The sequence below is a fragment of the Ostrinia furnacalis genome, unplaced genomic scaffold (assembly GCF_004193835.3).
Source record: "Ostrinia furnacalis isolate ACB-3 unplaced genomic scaffold, ASM419383v2 OfSCF6417, whole genome shotgun sequence".
Lineage (NCBI taxonomy): Eukaryota > Metazoa > Arthropoda > Insecta > Lepidoptera > Crambidae > Ostrinia > Ostrinia furnacalis.
Window position 1 is genome coordinate 291,445 of NW_021136656.1, and position 17,072 is coordinate 308,516.

At 37.5% G+C, this 17,072-nt stretch overlaps 4 protein-coding genes across 6 annotated transcripts; 2 read left to right on the forward strand and 2 right to left on the reverse strand.

Annotated features, from left to right (window-relative positions):
• Positions 1-3,515, reverse strand: LOC114362382 (uncharacterized). The gene has a single exon (XM_028317767.1). It carries the CDS (start codon positions 3,260-3,262, stop codon positions 2,114-2,116), a length of 1,149 nt encoding a protein of 382 aa, XP_028173568.1. The 5' UTR covers positions 3,263-3,515; the 3' UTR covers positions 1-2,113.
• Positions 3,516-4,285: 770 nt separating this feature from the next.
• On the reverse strand, positions 4,286-5,828 carry holn1 (CD2 antigen cytoplasmic tail-binding protein 2 homolog holn1). Its single transcript, XM_028317747.1, has 3 exons — positions 5,495-5,828; positions 4,968-5,280; positions 4,286-4,810 (listed from the first exon to the last, which is right to left on the reverse strand). The coding sequence occupies exons 1-3, from the start codon at positions 5,678-5,680 to the stop codon at positions 4,317-4,319; spliced, it is 993 nt and encodes a 330-aa protein (XP_028173548.1). The 5' UTR covers positions 5,681-5,828; the 3' UTR covers positions 4,286-4,316.
• A 228-nt stretch (positions 5,829-6,056) lies between these two features.
• LOC114362365 (transmembrane protein 19) lies at positions 6,057-8,172 on the forward strand. The gene is made up of 6 exons (XM_028317746.1): positions 6,057-6,102; positions 6,191-6,432; positions 6,514-6,762; positions 6,836-6,985; positions 7,064-7,393; positions 7,471-8,172. The coding sequence occupies exons 2-6, from the start codon at positions 6,276-6,278 to the stop codon at positions 7,629-7,631; spliced, it is 1,047 nt and encodes a 348-aa protein (XP_028173547.1). The 5' UTR covers positions 6,057-6,102; positions 6,191-6,275; the 3' UTR covers positions 7,632-8,172.
• A 337-nt stretch (positions 8,173-8,509) lies between these two features.
• On the forward strand, positions 8,510-17,072 carry LOC114362357 (major facilitator superfamily transporter 10). Of its 3 annotated transcripts, none has more exons than XM_028317734.1 (12): positions 8,510-8,609; positions 8,804-8,988; positions 9,196-9,392; positions 9,485-9,565; positions 9,652-9,895; positions 10,157-10,371; positions 11,968-12,129; positions 12,771-12,903; positions 13,305-13,418; positions 14,089-14,219; positions 14,525-14,623; positions 15,690-17,072. In XM_028317734.1, exons 2-12 carry the CDS (start codon positions 8,895-8,897, stop codon positions 15,762-15,764), a joined length of 1,545 nt encoding a protein of 514 aa, XP_028173535.1. In that variant the 5' UTR covers positions 8,510-8,609; positions 8,804-8,894; the 3' UTR covers positions 15,765-17,072. The 3 variants fall into 3 exon arrangements, with proteins under 3 accessions (XP_028173535.1, XP_028173532.1, XP_028173533.1); XM_028317731.1 differs by having other exon boundaries at positions 8,602-8,693; XM_028317732.1 differs by lacking the exon at positions 8,510-8,609 and having other exon boundaries at positions 8,700-8,988.

A 17,072-nucleotide genomic window follows, 5' to 3' on the forward strand; every position in this document is an offset into this window, starting at 1 on the left:
CATGAGGTTCGCATATAGTCGATATTACCGACTTGTGCAAATGAATTGTAGCAGGCGCCAATTTCTCTGTCAAATGAAGATGTGCTAGAAACTTTGCCAGGTCTTTAGCCAAGGGAGTTGAAACTGTGACATTATTCTCCGCGCACCATTTCACCCAGCGGTTCCACGCCGGTTTATATGATAACGTCGTAGACTTACGCCAACCATTAAGCAGCAGAGCCTTTTCTTCTACAGTCCAACTCTGGAGGAGAGAGTCCCAGCTCCAATCAACCATGCTTCCAGAATAAGGTCCTCTACCCTTGGAAGTGAGTAACCTGTGGTCATGTCCACTAACGTCTCGCTCAGGTTCTGAATTTGAACTGGCCCGCTGAGGGCTCTGTTCTGGAGGTCTGGTCTCCAAAACGATTTCGGCCATTTTGGTGCTATCACTATGTATAGGCCGCTGCAACTGTTCAGATGAATTAATACTCGTGGTATGAGAGACGGGGGTGGAAACACCCACCCTAGATTGTAATTCCACTGCCGGCTGAAGGCATTGTGAAACTCCGCTCTCTTGTCCCACGGGTCCATCGACACGTAGCGCTGAACTACGTGCGCTCGAACAGATGCGAAAAGGTCTATCTGTGGAACACCAAATGTCCGAAATAGTTCCGAAGTTACCTCTGGCAGGAGATGCCATTCCGGGATTGGTTTTCCTCGAGACATGCGGTCCGCGATGCCGTTGAAGCATCCCGGTAGGTGTTGACATATGACTACCATCTGTAAGTCCTGGATGAGTTGACATACCTCTCGAGTCTGTGCCATTAGCATTGGAGATCTCGTCCCACCCTGGTTGCGTAAGTAGGCCATCGCCGTCGTATTGTCCGATTGGATCAAAAGACAGGCACCGTGAAGGTCGTGTGCACAGGCTGCTATTGCCTTCTGGATGGCAACCAATTCCTTGATGTTGCTGTGCCAGCGCTGTTGATGAGGAGCCCACTGACCCGACAGGTGAGTGTCGTTCAGTAGGGCACCCCAGCCCTGATCTGATGCATCGGTTACAAGGTGATGTGTGACCTGAGGTAAGTGAATTAATGAGTGTTCGCTCACCGATCGACGCCACCATTGCAGCTCCTCTATTACTTCCTTGGGTAGGCTGTGTCGTTGCTTTGGATGTCCCTGGCGTAGGATTCGTAGGTGACTCTGAAACAAGCGGCAGTGTAAACGACCTTGAGGGACTACATAATTTGCGAAGTTCAACCTTCCTAGTATCGATTGGGCTTCCCTCAATGAGCATGTTTTCCTCGTTAAGAGTCGCTGAAACTCCACACGAAGTTTTAGTACCTTCTGCTGAGGAAGGTATTTTCGATTTGAGGCTGTGTCCCATCGAATCCCTAAGAACTCTAGGTCCTGCGTGGGGCACAATATAGATTTTTCGAAATTTAGGATCCAACCTAGTACTTGAAGTAAGTGTACTGCAGCCGAGGTCTGCTGCTGAAGCAGACTTCGGCTCTGGTTCACAATCAAAAAATCGTCCAAATATACTACTACCCTCATTCCCAGTTCTCTTAGCTTTTGGGCTAAAAAATTTGTTATCATTGCGAAACATCTTGGTGCGCATGCTATACCGAATGGAAGACATGTCATCTGGTATAGTTTTTGCCTGAAAATCAATCTTAGGAAGCGTCGATGACTTTGAGCTACATTCACGTGAAAGTAAGCTTGTGACATGTCGATTTTTGTCAACCAATCGCCTGGTTGAAGGAATTTGGGTATCTCGAAGTGCGACACAAGATAAAATTTCTTTACCGAAATATATTGGTTTAGGCATTTTAAATTGAAAATTGGTCGATATGATTGATCCGTCTTCTCTATTAGGAACAACGGTGAAACAAAACTGGGACTCACCTGAGCTGGTTCGATTATGTTTGAATCGATCATTTTTTGCACTTCTATACACATTTGTGGGGTATCCGGAGTCTGATAATAATTTAGATTTGGAATAATCAGCGGGGGCTTTTTTACGAATGGTATTCGAAAATTTGAAATCATATTCAAAATCACCTTTGGAGATTTTAGAGCTACCCACCTCTCGAGAAAATGTTTCAAGCGCCCTGCTTGAAACACTCTCGAGTCAATCATAACGACGTCTTTTGGAATCTCCGCCGTGACGTCGTCCACTAGATTTTTTATTTGAGTCATAAGAGTACTTTCGTTTCCCTCGCGATGACAAGTCTTGTTTTGAACTCTGAACTGATGGTCCGTTAGTATTTCCTCGAAAGGAGGTTAAATATTGATTCTTTGGAGCAAATTTTGGAGGTTGTCCTTTAAAGGAAACATTAGTTGTTTTTGCAAGTTGGGGTTTTTGAAAAACTTTTGTAGGACCACCCTCTTTCTCTAGCAAAGAATTAAATTGATCCGGCTGAAATAAAAATTCCGGAGATGGTGGGATCTTTTTGAATTTATCAGCCGTGAAGTTATTTGAAACCGATTTCAAAAGTTTAGTTCGTCGATTGTTAATGATTGAAGCTCGTTTTCCGCAAATAATTTGCATAATATTGTTAGAAATTTCATTGTAATCCTTATCCTCACAAAATAATTCCTTGATTTTAGCACTAAATTCATCATAGGAGACGGACTGCAAGTCCTTCACCCAAGTCAACAATTGAGTAACATTATTTTGCAACATTCCTCTTTGTAAAAGTATGGCATTTGATAAAGCCGCGAACGTGCGTTCACATGAGGGTAGAAATTTATTTTTATCGTATGGTTTCAAATCGTCGTTCGTTTCCAACTCGACAAAACCAGGTTTAGATAAATAAGATTTTTGTGTATCAATGAAATTAATGTTCAACCAATCAGGTGACCCAAATAGTTGCAATGAGTTAATGATGTCAAATCGATCCTGGTCAGTTTTACCAAAACCAGATTCTTTTAATGTTGTTTGCAAGGATTTTAAACAAAACTCTTTACTACCCTCATTTTGCAATTCTGTTTCTAAGGTGGCCGTGGGTGTACTATCTGTAGCACCCGGCAAAATTGATTGACTTGGGATTTCGTTGTTTTGAACAATATTATGCATAAAATTCGTTAATACTTCAACTTGGTTACACAAATTTTCTAATAAAGTATCGGAATTGTGGTACTTAGCTCTTTTTGCAGAATGCCGCCAATTAGCCCGTTCTATCGAGCTACTTGAAGAAGAGGAACTTGTTGATGGTGCCCTTCGTCTTCTTCGCCTCCTCCGGCTCCTTTCAGCATCACCAGACGATGAGGCGTCCATGTTGAATATTTTTTCTGAATAAACTGACAGGACTTCCTCTTAACCTTGTTAATCCTGCGAAGTTCAGCAACGCAATGAGCGATGGACGGTCGCCATGATGGGCGCCCACACTTGGTGGAGGGGATGATTCGCGCGGTTTGTAGTCTATGTTGCAGGAAAAAGGGCGGGAAACCAGTGTTGCCAGACGAAAAAACCTGTTAAAACGATGAAATCAGCAATAGCTCTCTCACCCATTCCCCCGGACAAGGCGAGGAAGCACAATGTCATTTTAAAACAGTGTTCAACAACTGTGTAACTTTTTATTAGTAAGGGGGTAAGTCTAGTATCTAAAAGTTAGATACTATTAGAGGCCGGTCGATCTATTCTCATAAATAAAACACTGGATACTCATCTTTCACATTATATTGCCTTACACTATGACAGCATCTCATTGGCTATAACGATACCGCTATTTTAACGTTTTAGATTTATCATAATTAACAATACTTAAGACATTGTTCCACTTGGATAACTTTTATTCCCTTCGAAAATATAAAAATGTCTTACTAATGATTGATTGTGGTAGTAGTAAGAGTTACTTTTTTGGTTCATTAGTTTTTTTCTGTTTCTAGTTTTATAGGACGAATAAAATGAATATAAAGTATCGATAATGATATTAATATTATGATAAATCAGCTGCATCCTTATTTCGTAGCTTTTATGTTGGTAGCACTGAGCCATGATGACACTTGTGTACAAAGAGTGTGTAATCGTAAAGATAGATAAAGACAGCACTTGAGAAATTTTGTATGGATAGCTCATTAGCTCTAACTCAAATTCTTGTTTTTCACCCTAACCCATTACTGCTATTGTTGCGCGTAAGAGTTGATGTTTGGACTGTTTTGAACTGGTTGAACTTCAAAAATTAACAGGAACTCAGGTTGTAATAAAAAATTAATGAATTAGGTCCAATGTTAAGAAAAAAAAATGGATTTAATAAAACATCTTCTTTTTTTAATACATTTTAATGAACAAAATTAAACTTTGTATACACATTTCAGTTTAATGTAGTTTATTACATATACAATTCAAAATCAATTCTGTTGGAACTATAAAACTGGCTATCTTCGCCATGTTTTCTTACCCAAACACCTGATTCGAAATGGCCCTCTGTGGCCCATTTGTGCATCTGTTCTGTTGAATGCGGTCCTGATATTTCAGCATTATCATCTTGACTGCGTTTGAACTCCCATTTTACCTCAACTGGCTCATTGTCTTCTTCTACATCCTTTGAAGTTTCAGTTTTATCTTGACCAAGAGTTTGTTTTTCTTTTTGATCAAAATCATCTGCATACATATCTAAATCTACATCATCATTTTTACGTTTATCCTTAGCAATAATTGAACTTATTTTTTCATAAGTTTCTTGGTATACATCCATGTTGCCAAGTTTGGTTAAAATCTGATTTGCGAGCTCAGTTACTCTTGTGACATGTTTACTGTCTTCATCAACTATGCCTGCTTTTTTTCGTTTCCACCGCTCTGCACTTGAGATTTTAGATCCAGCACCTTGAAAAATTAAAAAAAAACTTATTACTCAGTAATATTCAAAATATTTTATGGAAATAATTAAAAACAAATGAAGATCCACAAATATAATGTGGCTCAATCAGTTTATCAAAATTTTCGACAGAATTTAATTAGAGATAGGTATACAATTAATTACCAAGACGCTGTAAAGTTTTTGCAATAGTTTCTTTTGGTTTCATATGTTGCAAAATCTCTGTATAGTTGTCTATCAGATTGAATTTCTCCTCTGGTTCTTCATCATCACTGCTCGATTCATCACCCAGCCCCTTGTTGTCATCATCTTTGTGAACTTTGTATTTATCTTCTGGTCTGCCTTTGATTTTGACCCAGTCTATGTTGTCTAGCCAGCCATCTCTTACTTCCTTTTCTTTCTTCCAATGATAATGTCCTTGGGTATCAAAATGACCTTCTTCAAGTTCTTCCTTCATATTGAATGGCGTTATAGCTATCTGAAAACACACACACCATTATTAACATTTGTTTTACCATATCACTTACAAATAAAAAAGACTAAAGCTGAATTTGTTATGGTTAATACAACTTCAATGAATACAACAAGTCGATGAGATCAAAATAGCACTATGGCCTTAATCAGAGCTTGAGTCATATGATTTTTTTGCCAGAATAAATAAAAAAAATATGTGAAAAAGAAACATTACTCACTTCACCTTCCATCCCTCCAACACCGTCTTCTTCACCTTCGATGTCATCAGCATTGAGAACATTGTTTTTTTCTTCTTCAGCGCCGCTATCTTCTTCATCCGAATCCAAAGAATGCTTTTTTCCTTCTTTCTTGTGGACCACCTGCTCTGCTGTATCGAACGCTTCGGATGCAGATCTTTTAGCCATTTTATGCGGTCGGTACACAGCTTTTACGCGATCTTATTGTAGTTTAGAAATGATTAACAAATTTCATTTATCGATTAAAATTATTGTGAAATAAAACAACACAATTTCAATGTTTGATGATGATCTCCTCTCCATAGAGAAAAGTTGATCTCGTTACCATTGCTCGTTTACGTTTACTGATTTTGACGTTTCATATTTTAACGACTGACTGCCCTGTCTCATCTGTGGTCTTCAAGTGTGAAGAAAGTTGTCGGTATGTCGGCGTAGACAGAGAAAATTTTTTCATTGTCTACGGTTGTCGGTGTATATTTTAACGGTAGATAGCAATAAAAACTTTTTCATTAAAAAAAGCAAAAGTCACAACTAACTTCCGTCTGTCATTGTCAAACAAATACGTCAAATTGTAGAAGAAAGTTGTTTTGGTGATTTTTTGTATTGTATTTTTTAACTTTCTGTGAAATTAAAATAAATAATTTGGTATTGAATTCCATTATTACTTTGATTTTTCAGATATAAAATTAATGGTATATTTGTAAACGTACAATAAAGCTGCTATATTTATTAAAATTCAAGTGGAAAACCAAGAAACGACGATATGGAACTTTCTAACAGTGATCCTAATAAAAAATACCTAAAAAATGACCATATCTTAACGGTCCTCTTATGTGCCATTTCAATTCCACTGTCCATGTCCATGTGGATCATGAATTTAGTTTATTCAAAACTTGTAAGAGACAGTGAAGGACTTGACGGTAAATATAATTTAGCTTTTAACTAATTACATGTCTCATAATCTGTTTACTTTAACATAATATTCCTCTTTTATTTTTTAGAACCAGTAGTAATATCACCTGCCAGGTGGATGGCTTCATGTTTTATACCCCTTGCAATGGCAGTTTATGGATATAAAAAGAAGAGTGTCAATCTGAGTGGAGCTGTGTTCGGGTTTCTCGTGGGTCTTGTGTTGACTCTGAGTAACTTTTGTTTTCTGGCAGCTCTGTTTACATTCTTTATGACATCATCAAAAGCTACCAAACTTGGGTCACACATTAAAAAGAAAATTGAAGAAGAATTCAAAGAGGGTAAACAAATCTATTTGTTTTCATAGGAATAGCACACAACACATTATTCTTAATAATATTTTTTGTTTTTTAGGTGGACAAAGGAATTGGATACAAGTACTTTGCAATGGTGGCATGGCAACCCAGCTAGGATTATTGTACTTATTAGATGTTGGTGCATCTGAGAGACCTATAGACTTTGTCAAGGACTACAGAGCCTCCTGGCTTAGTATGGGAGTCCTAGGTAATTCACATATTTTACTAAAATTTAAATTGCATAATTTTGAACTGATTTACTAAAGAAAATATAAATGTTTTACAGGTGTATTTGCATGCTGCAATGGTGATACATGGGCATCTGAATTAGGGACAGTCTTGGCAAAGACTGATCCAATTTTAATAACAACTTTTAAAAAAGTGCCAAAAGGAACAAATGGAGGAGTAACACCAATAGGAATTTTCTTCAGTATCGTTGGAGGATTCATTATTGGAATCTCATATTACTTAGCAATTTTATATTTCTCAGAAAAGGCTACATGGGCAAATGCTCCCCCACAGTGGCCAGTTATTTTATCCNTTTTGTATGGTGCCCTTGCTGGGTTTGTAGGTAGTGTTATAGATTCAATCATGGGAGCTACAGTGCAATATTCTGGTAGGTATTGTTTATGTAATGTTATTAATAAATTATTTGATAGCAGTATATGACACAATGCTTTTTATCTTTTTCAGGATTGGATAAAAATGGCAAGATTGTCTCACATTCCAGCTTAACAACTAAACACATAAGTGGCAGAAATATTTTAGATAACCATAGTGTAAATCTTATTTCCACTGTGGTCATGGGCTTACTTCTACCTACCATGAGTAAATGCTTCTGGCCCATATTTTAAGAAAACAGAAAGGTTGTTTTAAAACTATGCACCACTAACTTGAATTAACCTACAGATAAATCTAAACATTGTAAAGAATAATATCATAGACAACAAATAAATGTGATATTACTATGTTTTTAATTAGTCCTACAAAATATGGTGCTTAGTTCTCATTTTGATGCATTTGTTGAAGAGATTAATAGAACTGTTTGGGTAATAAAGTCAAATTACCTGTTTTCTTTATACTGTTGTTTTGTTTTTTTTGTCTTAATCATAGTCATTGTTAATTTATTTTAGAGTTTTAATGCATTATATATCTAATGCTTTCTATGTACTGACTTAATATTAATGTTGTTTAGGGTGATGGGTGACCTTTGAACGCGTTGACAGTGCAGTGTACCATTGTATTAAATGTTGTTTTGCTATTGTGTCTCGTTTTTGCACAGTAAAAGCGTTGGTTAAAGAAATATTTTTAAAATTAAATTCTTGTATGGCAGATATTTTTTGTACTTAGTTTTGTTACTTAAATTTTGTAGTTTAATAAATGGGAAATATTTTATGTTCTGTTTTTTATTGACTGGCTTAAAAACAGTGTATGGCACAGAATAATATCTAACTATCCTATTCGATAGGGAAAATGAAGTGATCCTGTTTGCGCCGCGCTAGGCTAAATAAAATCACTAACTTTTTAGAACAAATCGTAGGTATAAATCAGGAGATGTGAAATCAACGTAAAAACCGNAAAAAAATGGTATGGTCAATTTATTGGCTATATTATGATCTCACTCAATAAATATTTAGGTTTAACTTTTGAATCTAAAGAAAAAAAATAGGCTGAATAGTAACTTATTTCTTTGCTGCAAGGCGGGTTTGACATTTATGCCATTTTGACAGATTTTTGACGTAGTTGTGTTCCTATTTAAAAAATATGTCTTGTTTTTGTCTCGGCTACTATTCGACGATATTTTATTTCAAACAACAAAGGTGTCCTAAATCGTAAGAAATATTTAAGAGAATCTGCAAACTATTTGCCTCAATGGAACATAGCTAGATGGAGAAGGACGGAGTTCTTTGTTTACTGTAAATTTATTTAACAATTTCAAAAAGAGCTTGTGTGCATGACTCACTCAATTGATCGAAGAGATCATTAATCAATTTAGTGCTACTATCGCAATAATCTTATTTTTCAGATATTCCTGAAGTACTTCTTACCTTTGACTTGGTAACTGTATTTCGAGTTGTAAGTGGAACAAGGAAGGAATGTTTTTTGTGTTTTAAACCATGTCGTCGCCTGCGGAAGAAAGTCCTATTATTAATTCCGATATTGAGAATGATGTGACCAGCAGTCACCGAAATCTTATAGATAATGGACCAGGTTGGTTTGGTTATGTCTTGACAAGTACTTATTACAAAGAATTAGTATTTTCAAGGATGAAACTATGAAAGCGTACATTTCTTTATGTAATAAAAGAATTCGGTAACTATGTATTACACACAAACATTATTTAGTTAGATAATTCAAACTCCAATGAGTATGCTCTTATTTTTTTATTTTTGGTTACAAAATTTAGTGTTGTTTCAGTTGAGGAAACTACAGGATGGATCAAAAGTCGTACTGTGCTGGGTATTATGGGCTTCCTTGGTTTCGCCAATGTGTATGCAATGCGGGTGAACCTATCTGTCGCCATAGTTGCCATGATCAACTCCACGGAAGTTCCATCAAACGAGACATTAGACGTCTGCCCGGCCACTACTCCTAGCAACAGCTCTGTTCCAGCTGTAAGATCAATTATTTACATTTTTATATTATTACTAATTAATTTCCTTCATTGTTATAAATGTAATTAAGTGTTTTAAAATTTAATTCACAGAAAACTGGTGACTTTGATTGGACAACTGAACAACAAAGCCTCATTTTAAGTTCATTTTTCTTTGGATATGTTCTTACTCAGGTATAATTTTTCTCTGTAACTTATAACTGATTCAGTCAAAAACTAATGACAAATTACTAAATACTTCTTTTTCCACCCTTTTTCAGATTCCAGGAGGAAGAATTGCGGAAATATTTGGAGGAAAGCTTGTGTATGGAGTTGGTGTATTACTTACAGCTATTTTCACCATTCTTAGTCCAGTTGCAGCGTTTGTAGACTTCAAATTGTTTATAGTCGTGAGGGTGCTGGAGGGGCTTGGGGAGGGGGTGACATACCCCGCCATGCACGCCATGCTAGCACGGTGGATACCCCCATTGGAGAGGTCAAAGTTTGCTGCTTATGTATATGCTGGTAAGTTCTCAGTATCTGATAGACCTTATCTTATTTACCTATCTCCCTTATCAAGCCTTACAGCTAAGCTATGGCTGTAAGGCTAATGCCCGTTTTCATCACCAATCCCTAATTTTTAAGTGACCTCTATGAAAACAAAATTCCCGTGTTACCATCGGGGTCACTTAAAAATTAGGGTTGATGGTAAAAACGGGCGTAAGGCTCTTAAACTTAGTTAGGTTCCTTTTTATTTTGGCTTTGATCTTATAATCTTCTTTTTAGGTTCAAACATAGGAACAGTAATATCATTACCAATATCAGGGTGGTTATGCACCCTGGACTTTGCTCATGGGTGGCCACTGTGTTTCTACCTGTTTGGCTGCCTTGGTGTCATTTGGTTCATAGCTTGGATGTTTTTGGTCTATGATTCGCCACAGACGCACCCCAGGATATGTCCTAAAGAAATTGAATATATCACAGCTACTATTGGACCTCAGGTATTAAAATTTTATTCGATTATAAAAGATGCATAACAGAACAACATAATAAAAACAATGAAAATTTAAAGTATTAAATAAATGTTGGAGATTTTTTTCCAACATCTACATTAATTAACTAGCCATTACATTAATGCTATGCTCCCTTTGAGATTTAAACCTGCAACTGCCAGGTTGCTATCCAGTAAACAAAGGCCCAACATTAGGCTATTTAACTAAGAGAATGCTGTTTACATTATCTTTAAACAGAATTCCGAAATACCGAAAAGGAAATCAGAAATAATCTTATCTACTACAGAATATAATAAAAACACTATTATAATTATGATAATGGATCTTATCAGGAATGAAGTTGCAAATGCACAAGTTTTTAAATTAAACAATTGGCAGTATGCTAATGTGATGAATAATACAAATCTTAGGCATTAAACACTTTGTTGTATTCACTATTTTCGACAAATGTTATTTGCAAATAGCATGACGTATTCTTATCTGTTGTAATGTGGGCCGCAGATGTGAATCATGCCACTCTGACCTCACAGCTGTTTACATAATAAGCGCAACTGAGGTACATAGTCGGTACACTCCTAAATAGGCGCGCAAATTAATCGGCATAGAATTGCTGATTGCATGTATGTTAGTGTAAGATCTCTCCTCTCACGTGCGGTCTTCCGTCGCGTGACTCAGCGCGATATTTTATTGTAATAGTAAACATATATTCAACTTAATTGAACAATGATGAGCTCATAAATCGCATATCACTCAATAGTTTCATGAATTCTGGAGTAAGAGCTAGCAATAACTAAGTATACAAGTATGTATATGTTACGGTTAATGTGATAAATTGAAAATTATTAATAATAACCGGTTATTATGAATAATTACCATCAGTCGCGGTAAAAGTGATAAATTAATCACATTTAACAGTGATTATTTAATAATTCAACCTTAGTACTAACAAATTTCATAAAAGAGAACAACATCTTGTGTACGTGCTCGTGTACAGCCAAACTTTTGAACGTTTTTATATCATATATTAATATAATTTGGCATAATGAGTTTGGAATGTTTCTTGCACAATATTATTACTTTTCCATGATGCCTATATCATAATGTTTTGATTTAAAGTGAAAAATAGGTTAAGGTGCGGCGGGGGTAAGCCGCCTATTTAGTTTTATACACACATAAATGACCTCATATTAATCACATTTACCAAATCATGCGGTAATTATTCATAATAACCGGCGATTATTCATAATTTTCACATTTATCACTTTGACCGTAACATATACATTTTCGAGTCATGAAAATGCGTCGCACAATCAAATCAAATCAAATAAGTTTCTTTGTGGAATTAGGTAACAATATCATGTTGCGCGAAATCGCGTTTGCCGAGTCACAAGTTGCAAATTCCTCCTTTCCTGTCGTTTGATCTTCTGATAGCATATTTTCTCATCAAAGGTATTGATAAAATGTGACCTACTGCTATCGCTATGTAAACCTAGAGTTCGTGCGTTTTCGTGATAAGCTATAATACATATAATACTAAAGAAAAGGTTTAAACTAATATTCTCATATCATCTAATTTCTTTCCAGGAGGACAAGCCGTCTATGTCTATACCATGGTGTAAATTCTTGACTTGCGTACCGCTTTGGGCCATTCTCATCGCGCAGTGTGGCCAGTCATGGCTGTTCTACACGCAGTTGATAGAGTTGCCCACATACATGAACAATATTCTGCATTACGATATCGTTTCTGTAAGTTTCCATTCATGTGCAGTTCCTTCTGATAAGACATGACACAGGTCAGCCATTATTTGCCAAATTGGGTTTGTTTAACGTTTAAACAGATATTAATCTACCAGACAGGGGTTCATTGCAGTACATTGGCATAGGACTCTGAAACTTAGCTTATTCTTAGTAGTTTGTAATTATGGGTGGTGGTTATACATATACACTCGCGAGCAAAAGTATGGAATCACTCTATTTGTTATGAATGATGTAAGAACTAAATGACTAATAGAAGATAAATAAAAATGGTACCATTTTAAAGGTAATATTATATACTTTAAATTAATACCATAGATACATTGATAGGCATTCAGTTCTTATGATGGCTCGGAACAAAACACAAGGGGATGATTCCATACTTTACTCGTAAGTACCATAGATCTTACGAGGTTTACAGCTTTTTTTAAAGAAAATTACTAATAGTCCCGTTAACCACTCGTAGTAAGCTAAATGTTTGTTACGAGTGCATGGGTTCACACACCACAGCGAAGATCGAACCCGCGTTCCTCGGATCCGACCCGACACCGACACCACTGGGTTATTGTCACTTTCTAATTTTGTCAAGAAACCTGCCTCTTGTAACATACAATTATTGTCATAATTTACAGAACGCCCGATTATCAGCTATCCCTTACCTTACCTCATGGATTGCGGGAATTTTAATTAGTATATTCGCTGATTGGATACTTGTCAAAGGATGGCTGTCGAGGTTGACCAGCATGAAACTCTGGAACACTGTTGGTGAGAAGACACTGTTTATTTGTTATTTTGATAAAAGAAAACATATCTTCTTTCTTTTAATTCAATCACTAATGATGGTTAGGTATTATTATTGTTTGATCAAAAATACCAACTGTTGGTATTGTTTGTGGAGTTATTATTGGATATTACTGTCGTGTAAACAAAAGTGTAGTACTATAACTATTATTAGCTGATAATAAAATTATCAGTACTTGAGGCATTTTTATTGGTATTTAACCTTAGCACAATTGTGTCAATAATAAATAATAATATGTCAATAACAAAAAAGAGATTCTTACAACGATATGTTCGTCTCATAGCTACTTTTGTAAATTGCATTAACTTTTATTAATGTAAACGTATCAATGACGTCACAATTACTTAGTAATCAACTTTTGCAGCCGCATTCATCCCAGCCTTCGGGTTACTGGGCATCGCGTGGGCAGGCTGCGACCGTATGGCTGTCATGCTGTTGCTAAGCATCACTTCTGCGTTCGGTGGCGCCGTGTATGCTGGTAAGAATTAGGCCATATTTAATTGTGTTCTTAATTATGTTCTTCTGATTAATTTCGTTGCGGGTCCAATGACAGTTATAACATTCCCCTGGGACAAACTTGGTTGGGTTTTTATTGGCGGTCAAGCTGTAGATCCTGGCTACACTATGGCTATATGTATAACCTAGCTATGGGAGCAGCGCGGGAGGGTGTTTTTGTCACGTCATAATGTTAATGTCATCGCTACCATGTCGCTCCCATACCTCAGGCACTGACTAAGTTAAGCGCATAAAGTTAATATTCCTTCGGAATAGAGCAACAACCACGAGCTGTCATAAGAAAACCAATTTCGTGCTTCAGAAACACCACGTTTCTGAAGCACTATTTCTCACAAACATCCACAATATCATTAACGTAAAATCTGAAAATATATCAGTGTTCAAATTTTCAGCGTGCCACTGCGTGTTTCTGAACTGTCAAATAGTTGCAAAAAACGGTTCTGTTTGATGTGACGGCGACAGTATCACGTCAAACAGAACCGTGTTTGCAATCTTTATCACACAGTGTTGCTGCTAGTGACATCTCGCTCGCTCAGTTCTTTGTTGGTCTATTCCGCTAGATATATTTACTTTGTGGTTAACCGCTATAATAAGAGATGGCGCTGTGTATTTATTGAATAATGATTCCCCAGGCAACCAGATGAACCACATCGACCTGTCGCCGCAGTTTGCCGGCACCATGTATGGGATCACGAACGCGGCCAGCAACTTCTGCGGGTTCATGGCGCCCTACGCCATCGGACGCATCATCGGCAAAGACCAGGTCTGTACCATGACCACGAATAACGCCCGTATTCTCAAACATTACTATGAGGTCTCACAGTGCGCGTGGAAGCACAGGGTGACACACGAACCAATCACAGAGCTCTATTCAACGCATTTATAACTAAAAACAGGAATAATGCGAATGGAAGCCGTGTAGGCCGATAAGCACCGTGATAAAATCTTATCGACGACAAATGCATGGTCTTATCGCGTAACATGGATAAAATGGCGCGATAAAAGGTTATCGATTAGATGTCGTATACTCAGTATAATTAAAAATATAACAATGTCAATTTGTTTCAGCAAACACTCGGACAATGGCGTGTGGTGTTCTATTTGGCCGCGGCCATCGATTTAGGAGCCAATTTGTTCTACTTATTCTTTGCAAGCACAGAAGAACAGGTAAATAATATTCATTATATTAATTTATCTACTTTTATACTATGACTCCATGGATAGAGGATGAAGGTTGCGGGTAACGCCTGGACTCGGGCAGCGCACGGCTTATCATTGTGAAATCGTAATTGTTTTCGAGCATCAGATTGATTCACTAAAACCAGTAATTTCGTAACCATACATTTGCCCACATTGAAAACATAGTTAGCAACCTAAAATCTTTCAACAATTAAAATTCTAAATCACGTAGGAGAGAGCAACGCGTAAGCCGCGCTCTCTCTGAAATTCAAAATGCTCAAATTAAAAAAAAACATACATTTGATAGCACAAAGTGACCCTGTTTAGTGTAAACCACCTGAAAGGAATCCTAACCAACAGAGCCCCTGTATCAAGAGTGTTAACTTTATTAACTAGAACATAAACACGACAATACAGTCTTCTTCTTCTGCCTCACCTTATCTCGTTACGCGGGGTCGGCTTTCCCTATCATGCGCCGCCATTTGATTCTATCTTGAACGTCTAGTTTGTGGAGTCCCAATACTATCATGTCCTTTTGGACATTCGTCATCCAGGTGGTTTGAGGTCTTCCTCTTGAAAGAAACGAAAATACTATACTAATTTGAAAATTATAAATAACTTAAAACAATCGTACTGCCCAAGGGAATCGAACCCACGACTTTTCGCTTGCCGGGCGACTGCTCCTTCATCTGAGCTACTCAGGCACTGGATGAACCCGTCGAAATTTTCAAGTGTAATACGTTGTTACGGCCAGCGTTTTTTTCATAAACATCTGTGGGATATCACAATAAGGAAGCTAAGATGGAATCGCTTCTGTGCTCGGGGACCAATGACCGGTTATTTGCCATCTCGGTTTTTTTATATACCTACTCAGTTAAGCAGAGAACTCTGTCACCGCGATGCAGGTTTGTAGGCGCGGTGATGTGTGCCATAGTAAGGTAATCGGTGTCAACGCCATCTGTTGGTTGATGACTGTAGTGGCGTGTCGATAGATGTCGCCACACATCTAACAGAAATATTGTGGCAAATACTATACTATACCTATTTGTTGCAGGATTGGTCGCGACCAGACAACGACGACATGACTGCGTCTGCCCCTGTGGAGAGCATCCTGTTCCCGGAGTCCTAGGGCTCGCGCCCGCCGCCCGCGGCCCCCGCTACGCGCACCTGTAGCGTATAGCGACACGCTGTGCTTGCGTGCAACGTACGCGACACTTACGTGTAGCGTGCAACGTACGCGACGCTTGCGTGTAACGCGGAACTTACGTGTCGCATCGTTCCAACTTAACGTACGTATATGAAATTCCAGTGCAGCATACACGTGGAACGTACGACACTAACGTGTAGCGTGCATAGTTTTTATTGCTAAAACGTACTTACCTATATAAAATTCCAGTGCAGCGTGCTACGTAGGCGACACTTACCTACGTACGTATGTCAAATTCCAGTGTAGCGTGCAATATGCGCTAAACATCGCGTACAAAACATTAATTCTGTAACGTAAATGCATGTTACTTTTTGATGTAAGTGTAATAAGATGTACGCGTGCAGCGTAAAAAGTACGCGACGCGTAGATTTAGCAAGCAGCACGCGATGTAACTGACATTCGTGTGTAGCGTCGTGGTAGCGTTCAATGTGCGGAAATGTTCCTTGTTGATGCATCGTAATTCGTATGAGACACTCATTGTACATTTACGTGTGAGGACGTGTAACGTGTAGCGCCCGCGGGCGGGGTCTATTACGATTGGTCGCTTTGATATTCTCAATAAAACATCTAATTTGAAGCGAAGCTAAAGGCTGTAAGCAAACAAAGCCATTAAAGAAGCCGAAAAATAGGTATCCTACTTCACTGAAAAAGTTTTTAATCAACTGATCTCTAAAATTCAAACTTGTCAAATATTGATAATATTTTTATACCTATAGTTTGTGTTTTGGTAGAACATAAAATCCGTTCTACCTGATAAAGTGTGCGGACCTAATTTTTTTTATCTTAATTAATATTATCCAGTAACATACAAATCATGTATGATTTAGTCCTCTTAATTAAGCGATATCTGATATTTGGGTGTTTGGGAAATGAAATGCCGCGGTCGCTAAGGTATAGATAGACTCTTAGCAAACTTAAAGTATTTGTATAAGAACTGTACGAAAAAGACTTGTAAGTTCTGCGTAGCCAATAGACCCCTGGAAAAAGTTACTTCAATATTTATAAAATTGTATGTTAATAAAACATTCCTTCATTTTACATTACGAACTTTTTAGATTGATCCAATCGTTTTAATGTAGTCTCATCCGGGGCCACTTGATTGAAGTATGTATCAACGCTCAAAACTTGATTCAATCTCAAGTAAAGATTCTGTTTTTTGATTGGTCTAACTACTGAAAATAAAGAAACGTATCTGTGTTTTCGTTTGAAAAACTTTGAGCGTAATTTCGT

Coding starts and splice junctions, on each gene's coding strand:
- LOC114362382 (XM_028317767.1), bottom strand. CDS start 3,262: ATGGACGCCTCATCGTCTGGTGATGCTGAAAGGAGCCGGAGGAGGCGA.
- holn1 (XM_028317747.1), bottom strand. CDS start 5,680: ATGGCTAAAAGATCTGCATCCGAAGCGTTCGATACAGCAGAGCAGGTG. Junction 5,281..5,494: donor TTGGAGGGATGGAAGGTGAA/GTGAGTAATGTT, acceptor GTGTGTTTTCAG/ATAGCTATAACGCCATTCAA. Junction 4,811..4,967: donor AAAAACTTTACAGCGTCTTG/GTAATTAATTGT, acceptor TAATTTTTCAAG/GTGCTGGATCTAAAATCTCA.
- LOC114362357 (XM_028317734.1), top strand. CDS start 8,895: ATGTCGTCGCCTGCGGAAGAAAGTCCTATTATTAATTCCGATATTGAG. Junction 10,372..11,967: donor CAGCTACTATTGGACCTCAG/GTATTAAAATTT, acceptor ATTTCTTTCCAG/GAGGACAAGCCGTCTATGTC. Junction 12,130..12,770: donor TGCATTACGATATCGTTTCT/GTAAGTTTCCAT, acceptor CATAATTTACAG/AACGCCCGATTATCAGCTAT.